Source organism: Otolemur garnettii, unplaced genomic scaffold (genome assembly GCF_000181295.1).
Source record: "Otolemur garnettii isolate 467f Iridium unplaced genomic scaffold, OtoGar3 scaffold00212, whole genome shotgun sequence".
NCBI lineage: Eukaryota > Metazoa > Chordata > Mammalia > Primates > Galagidae > Otolemur > Otolemur garnettii.
In genome coordinates this window covers 1,631,927-1,640,091 of record NW_003852607.1, presented here as the reverse complement: position 1 = coordinate 1,640,091, position 8,165 = coordinate 1,631,927, and the positions used below count along the sequence as shown (strand labels likewise).

The 8,165-nt window shown below is 45.9% G+C and overlaps 1 protein-coding gene across 1 annotated transcript in view; it reads right to left on the bottom strand.

The window, feature by feature from the left end:
* LOC105886336 (zinc finger protein 160-like) overlaps nucleotides 1-1,266 on the bottom strand; it is a 10,816-nt gene extending 9,550 nt beyond the window's left edge. The window contains exon 1 of the mRNA XM_012812639.2: nucleotides 1,092-1,266. Coding sequence (XP_012668093.1) covers nucleotides 1,092-1,163 — 72 coding nt within the window. The 5' untranslated portion in view covers nucleotides 1,164-1,266. The remainder of the gene's footprint in view (nucleotides 1-1,091) is intronic.
* Between the last annotated feature and the right edge of the window lie 6,899 nt (nucleotides 1,267-8,165).

Here is an 8,165-nt window from a genome sequence, read left to right as displayed (position 1 = left end):
TTATACAACAACAGCATAAGCCATGAGCAATTGCTCCCATTTTACTAGGATACAACTGGGTTACAGACACTCTAAGAAATTTACCACAGGTCTAAGAGTAAAAATGACAGAGCAAGCACCTGTACCCAGGTGGCTAGAAATTAATATTAAACCTAAAGAGTCAAGTATCTCAGTAACAGATACAACATCAAAAGCAAATTGAGAGTGGGTTATGTAACTGAGAGAAGCTGAAACAATGTCAATGATAATGACATGGACCTTAACATTTATGTCCATAATACATTATTATTCTTACTATTAGTTTATTAATGTGACAGTGTAGAAGACATTTAAGGCCACAGAAAATATTTAACATACAGACAGAATTGTTAAAACACATATTAATTGTTAAAACACATTTGAAAACTCATTTCAAATGATGATGTGTCTCTGATAAAAATCATGGGTTTATGCATCCATGAACTCATGAACACCTATCACATGTCAACCCAAATAAGTGACTGAGGCAAAAATCTCAATCAAAGTAGCTTACCTAAGCCAAACTGAGACACACCTGGGGTGGGGCAGAGGGAAAGCTAGAACCTTCAGCATACCGAGAGATATACAGTGAGACACACTGACTCACTAGTTTAGCTTTAAATGTACGACAAATCAGGCTAACAATATTTCCCCTCATGGGTCTCTCTTTCTAGAATTTAGGGGGCATTTGTGCAAATTTTATGTAACTTCCATGTGCAGCTGGTCTAATTGTGGTCTGCAGAGAGTGACAGTGCATCCAGACGTGGGTCCTAAACAGTCCCTGCTGCCCCACAGCACTGACACTGCAGGGCCACATCCTATCTCCCATCCGTGTCTGGGTGTGAAGCCCTGCCCAGGACCCTGCCCCATGAAGCCTCTTCACAAGCTCATATCACTGGATCAAGGTGATATGGGATCTCAGTGCAGGTGAGAGGGACTGAGGGAAGGCAGGAGTAGGGTGAGCAAACACGTCAGGCTAGATGCTGCAGAGTCAGAGAAGACCAGCAAGTCCAGTGCCCAGTATTTCAGAAAGGAGGGGGACTCAGAAGGACCCACCAAGAACATCACTGTACCTGAGTAAGAGCCATTCCTGAATCCTCCGCTTCCCTCCTCCTCGTCTTCTGGGCTTCTTCTTCATGTATCATGAATCTTTAGAAGTCAATCCTGAATGTCAAAAATGTTGTTTAATGCTGAGAATCAACACATCCCCTTCCTATGCCACAACCAGAAACACAGGGAAGATCTCATCTTGTGGCAAAATTCCCACTGCGTGGAGGGGAACACAGCAGCAATAAATTCCTACCAAGAAGAACAAAAAGTGAATTTATGACCTTGTTCATCAGACCCCTGCCCCTTTCCTGGTGAAGGCTTCACATACCCTGCAGCAGTGGGGAGCTAGGTTGCACTGAGTTCCCCTCCAGGGCACAGTCCCAAATCCGAGGCAGAACACAGTCCCTCACCCCTCTGTGATCACAGGCTGAGCTCAGCCCTCAGAGTTTGGTGTTCAGTGCAGGATACAGACTGGACACACCTGGGGCAGTGAACATATTGTTGAAGCTGAGCCTCAACCTATCTGAAGGACAATCTCTCGTTAGGGGACACAGATGCTTATTTGCAGAATGCCTCAGCACTGTGTTGTGAAACCAGGGTTGAGCTCCATTGAAGGGGGCACGCCCAACACACTCCCCATATGTTGTGACTTTTCTCTCTCTTGAGGCCTTGTTGTCACCTCACCTCATCTGTCACTCAGATGGTGGAAGGCCAAAAAACAAAAGACACACAGAACCATATGACATGGACAATTGTGTACATACATGTACCCACACCCTACCCCATCCCAGGAAAGGAGAAGAGGGCGACTCACAACTAAATGAGTCAAGTCACTGCCCTCTGGCTGAACAGCAACTACAAATGGAAACTAGACTCTGATACCGAGAGTTATAAAAATGTACATGTCATATAGACAGGACTTTTGCCATTTTCACCAGCATCTGCATAATTTTAAGAAACATATTAAAATTTCTATAAAGAGGGTGGCGCCTGTGGCCCAGTGGGTAAGGCGCTGGCCCCATATACCAAGGGTGGCAGGTTAGAACCTGGCTCCAGCCAAACTGCAACAAAAAATAGCCAGGCATTGTGGCAGGCGCCAGTAGTCTCAGCTACTTGGGAGGCTGAGGCAAGAGAATAGCCTAAGCCCCCTGGAGGTTGCTGTGAGCTGTGACATCAGAGCACTCTACTGAGGGCAACAAACTGAGATCCTGCCTCAAAAATTTTTTTTAAATAATAAAATTAAATAAATTTTAAAAATAAAGGCTTGGCACTTGTAGCATAGTGGTTACAGCACCAGTCATATGCCGAGGGTGGCGGGTTCAAACCCAGCCTAGGCCAGCTAAACAAAAAAATAGCTGGGCATTGTGGCGGGTGCCCGTAGTCCCAGCTACCTGGGAGGCTGAGGTAAGAGAATCACCTAAGCACAAGAGCTGGAGGTTGCTGTGAGCTGTGATGCCACTGTACTCTACAGAGGGCGACAAAGTGAGACTCTGTCTCTAAAAAAAGAAAAAAATAAAAAATAAAATTTCTCTAAAGATAGAAATCACAACTTACTCATCATATTCAATCAACTCGTCACTCTTTCTTCACTCCTGTTTTCTGCCCTCACTCTGTGCATCCTCTCTCTAGCCTTTTCTTTTCTGTTACCCCTGGGCTTCTGCTACTCATTTGTGCCTCTCTCCTTGCCTGCTTTTTCTCCTTTTCTTCCACCTGATTTGATACATTCTTGCAACTTGTTTTACCTGCTGAGGCTTTCTCTCCCCAATCTTTTGATTGTCCCCAATCTCATATATTTCTATCTCTTTCTTCCCTATCTCTGCTCGCCCAATACTCTCCCTGTTAAATTCCTTCTTCTCTGTTACACCCCCCTGCCCCCAGGGTGGCTCTGTTCTGGGAGTTTTATAGGCAAGACCTACCAGGCAGGCTGGGGCAACTCAAGTGTGGGAACTGGGATCTCACTGGGCAGTTCAACATTGGATTGTAATTGGATCCAGGAAAGTTCCTATAATTAAAATTAAGCAATTTAATGAAACAAATCTTGCAACTGTCTCTGATGGAAATGCAAACCAGACCATGAAACGCCATTTGATGCTAATGCACCAAAAGCACACCATTCATTTCTGTTTTCTATTCATTCAGAGAGGACAGTTTCAGCCCTGCATCAGTTCCACAGGCTATTAGAGGGAAAATACCTGGCCTGTGGGACTAAGGCCTGTGGTTAGTTAGGTTAAGAACTCTTCCTTTTAAAAAAAAAGCAGTAACTTCACAAACAGAAACTAATTTGCACTATTCCTCTTCATGCTCGTTATTCTCCTCCACACCAGTGATAACTTAAATCCTCAAATACCTTTGAGGGAAACTTTGCTGTCTTCAAAACACTGTCACATCGGGCTGGGTCTCAGCACTCTGAGAAGCCAAGATGGAGGATCCCTTGAGCTCAGGAGTCTGCGACCAGCTTGAACAAAAGTGAGACCCTGTCTCTACTAAAAATAAAAAAAACTAGCTAGGCATTGTGATGGGCACCTGTAGTTTCAGCTACCTGGGAGGCTGAGGCAGGAGGATCACCTGGGCCTAGAAGTCTGAGGTTGCAGTGAGCTATGACGCCACACTGCAGTCTTACTCAGATGATAGAGACCCTGTTTCAAAAAAAACAGAGGTGCACAAGCCTCAATAAGACCCTAACATCTCCCATAGAACACACCAAAGCTGCTATTTTATCTTCAAAAGCTTCCTGACCTGCAACACAAAATAATATAGGTGGCTCGGCACCTGTGGCTCAAGCGGCTAAGGCGCCAGCCAGATACATCTAAGGTGGCAGGTTCAAATCCAGCCCAGGCCTGCCAAACAACAATGATGGCTGCAACCAAAAAATAGCCGGGCATTGTGGAAGGCGCCTGTGGTCTCAGCTACTTGGGAAGCTGAGGCAGTAGACTCACTTGAGCCCAGTAGACTCACTTGAGCCCAGGAGTTGGAGGTTGCTGTGAGCTGTGATGCCACAGCACTCTACCCAGGGGGAAAGCTTGAGGCTCTGTCTCAAAAAAATAAATAAATAAAAAAATAAAAATAACACAGGTAACTCAAAAGATGATTTCTGGATTCCTGAGATTTCCCGTAGAATTCCTCCATGGGTTGCAGGACAATTTCTGCACTCCCAGAAGACTCCACAAGTCTGTGTGGAGCGGAAGCTGCAGTGTGACTCTGGGATCCAGCGCTTAGTTCCAGGGTGCCTATCCTCCTCCTACCAGAGCTCCCGGTGGACTCATCTGTGGTCTTAGTTCTAATTACACTGGAGAGTGTTTCCCTCCGCCTGATTCCATTGCCTTTGGTCCTCTGCACTGTGACCCTAAGTTTCCCAGCTAAACCCCTGCATGTAAAGCTCAGCTTCTCTGTTCCAGCAGCTCTGAACTATGGCACTGGGGCCCTCCAAAACAAACCATGAAGCCCCACAATGCCCCACCGCCCGCCAACAAACCCACTTCCAGGTGCTCCATCTAGTTCTAAGACATTCCTTTCAAAAAGTTCCATACACTCCTGATTCAACAGCCACAGTTGAAATGGGCACACACCATTCATAGAACTTATACAGAGGCGGTCCTCACTTTAAAACCCCAAGAAGAGGCTCGGCACCTGTGGCTCAAGTGGCTAAGGTACCAGCCACATACACCTAAGGTGGCAGGTTCGAATCCAGCCCAGGCCCGCTAAACAACAATGATGGCTGCAACCAAAAAATAGCTGGGCATTGTGGCGGGTGCCTGTGGTCCCAGCTACTTGGGACGCAGAGGCAGGGGACTTGCTTGAGCCCAGGAGTTGGAGGTTGCTGTGAGCTGTGATGCCATGGCACTCTACCCAGGGGGACAGCTTGAGGCTCTGTCTCAAAAAAAAACAAAAACAAAACAACAACCAAAAAAAACCCAAGAAGAACGAACTAGACTGAAAGGCACAGGAGACTCCGAAGACAGCAACACAGCAGGAATGGACCCAAACCATCACATGAAAGGCAGTGGGCCTCTGGTTGTAGTTTAAGAAGTTAGCAGTGCCGGAAGAAATTGCCACAATCTGGGACAATATGGAGGCTGGTTTAAAGGCAGGCAAAGATTGGGTACATTGAGTTAACTGAGGATGTCACAAAACAGAGGCACCAGATTTCATGAGGGAGGCCACCACTGTTCCCATGTCTCACCTGAAGGATTCCCTAGTTCTTTAGGGGTACCCCCTTTGTGCTCCTCAGGCTCCTTTATCCCCACCCTTCCTGAAGGGAAGCCAAGAGCCCTGACTCTGTACATGGCCTAGCAGAAGGCAAGGCCCCTGAACACAATGGCAACTGGTCCCTGGTGATGGGCAAAGGCTGGAGATCCAGGAGGAGTAAAGGAATGACACAGATGGCTAAAATGGGGACACTTTAGCACACTGTCTGAGGACACAAGGCGTGTAGGGCCTTGAAGGCCTCAGTACATTCTTTTGTTCATTTTGAGTAAAATAAAGTAGCCACAGGAAGTTTAGATTAATTAGAATTGAAATTCCAAAAGAAATATGCAACCATCTTTATCACCTGTCCTGTCGCCCTGGTCTTCCCTGAGAAAGACTCAGGCCTATCCATAGCCTCAGTATCTCACCACAGCCCCAGAGCAGGTGTTATAATTGTCCAGTGAAGGAGACTCCAGTGTGTCCTCCAGTGTTGGGAAAACACAAAAGATGCAAATGATCGGTGTGGAAGAGCGTTTCTGATATTGTGATTGATTCAAAGATAATAAAACCTAAGCAACGTGGTAGAAATTGACAGGAACGTGAAATGATGGGGCTGGGTTGGGGGCAAGCCTAGATCTGAAGGACAAAGGGCCAGAGGCAGGATAATTTAGGAAAAAAGGGTAAGATTAGGGACAAAGACTTGACATAGGGAAGGGTTTGGAAAAAGAGAAATGTCAAATGTGACTGGGGCAGAGTGAGCTATGAGGAGGCTGAGCTCCTAGGATGAGGCTGCACACAGTAGAAGCGCTCTGATGACAGGGGGCTGTGGAGTAACAGAGGAACCTGGATTTTTCTCGAGGACCATGACGCCACAGGAGGGCTCAATGTCAGGGATCAACAGGATCTGCCTTTAGATTTAGCCCTGGTAACCCTAACGCAGAGAAAGGCCTCTGAAGACAGCCTCGGATCCATCTGTGTGATTTTATTTCCTTCTCACTTTTACAGGACTAAGGTGTCCCCATTTTAGCTGTCTGTGTTATTCCTTTACTCTTCCTGGGTCTCCAAGCCTCTGCCCATCACCGGTTGTGCTCAGGGGCTTTGCCTTCCGCTGGGCGATGTACAGACTCAGAGCTCTTTGGCTCTTTTTCATTTAACATCCTGATTACACTAGGCACTCTGCTCTCCGAGAACTGCCAAACACAGATGCATACCCAATTTTGCCAGACATTTAAGTGGTCAGTGTGGCTCATATTGAGGTCTTCTGGTACAGTCCCTCACCTTCATGTCACAGGTAGGTTTACTGAGGCCCACAGGCACAGATATTACATCAGGCATCCTGAGGTCTGGGCTGAGTGAGAATGAGGAGGTGCCAGTGGTTCTGTTGGGTCAGTGGGGAGGGTTGTTCTTTATCATACCTTCCCTCAAAAATTCTAGGACCTTCTTTCACATACCTGAGCAAAACAAACTTCTCTTTCAAGGTTTTATCACCTTGACCCCAAACATTTAATTCTTCTTTTCCCAAAAAAAACACAGTAACACACTTACAAAATGTGGAATTGTGAGCACATGACTATTGGGGTTGAAAACAATGAAAGAGCCAGCTGTAGAAACGAGCTCTGAGGACATTTTTCATGAACACAGGGCTTTGTTGGAACAATGTTCCATGTCAATCCAACCCAATTCGTCAACATTTGCAGAGAATGGAAAAGACAAAAGGGACTTGATGGAAATATCTACTTAGCAGCTCCTAGCTTACTGTTTTAAGAGGTAATAACAAAAACAGAGTAACTGAGCCGAGTGCAGTGGCTAACACCTGTAATCCTAGCACTCTGGGAGGCTGAGATGGGTGGACTGCTTGAGCTCAGGAGTTTGAAACCAGCCTGAGCAAGGGTAAGACACTATCTGTAAAAACAGCCAGGCACTGTGGCAAGTACCTGTAGTCCCAGCTACTTGGGAGGCTGAGGCAACAGAATTATTGAGCCCAAGAGTTTAAGGTTGCTGTAAGCTATGATGCCACAGCACTCTACCAAGGGTGACAAAATGAGACTGTCTCTCAAGAAAACAAATAGACTAACTGGTTTAACTAGGTTCTGATGTTAAGGTAAAAGGCCACCAACATCTTAAACCAACTACATATTGAAACAATCCACAATTACCTACCAGTTACCAAAGCAATGTTTCTAATATATGATAAAGAGTAGAAAGCATGGAGACCTCAATCTGAAGTAGATGTGATTTCAAAGGAAAATAATTTTGAAATTATTTTTAAAAAATAATGAATTCTGGCTCGGTGCCTATAGCTCAGCGGCTAGGGCGTCAGCCACATATACCAGAGATGGTGGGTTCGAATCCAGTGCAGGCCTGCCAAACTACAAAAAAATAGCCAGGCATTCTGGTGGGTGCCTGTAGTCCCAGCTACTTGGGAGGGTGAGGCAAGAGAATAACTTGAGCCCAGGAGTTGGAGGTTGCTGTGAGCTGTGATGACACAGCACTCCACCCAGGGCGACACAGTGACTCTGTCTCCAAAAAGAAATAATGAATTCTGTAGTCAAAGTGGAATCATTTATTTATTTGAGAAGAGTCTCTCTTTGTCACCCTTGGTAGAGTACCATGGCATCATAGCTCACAGCAATCTCAAACTCTTGGACTCAAGTGATCCTCTTACCTCCCAAGTAGTAGCTGGAGACTGTAGCAGTCGACCACAATGCCTGGGTATTTTTAGAAACGGGGTCAGGCTGGTCTAGAACTCTTGAGCTCAGGCAATTCACCCGCCTCAGCCTCCCAGAGTGCTAGGATTACAGGTATGAGCCACCTTGCCCAGCCCCCAAATAATTTTTAAAAAGATCATATTTAGATGAAAATGACATGAGTTGATTACTGTAATCTACCAAAGCTTGACTCAGAACTAATTG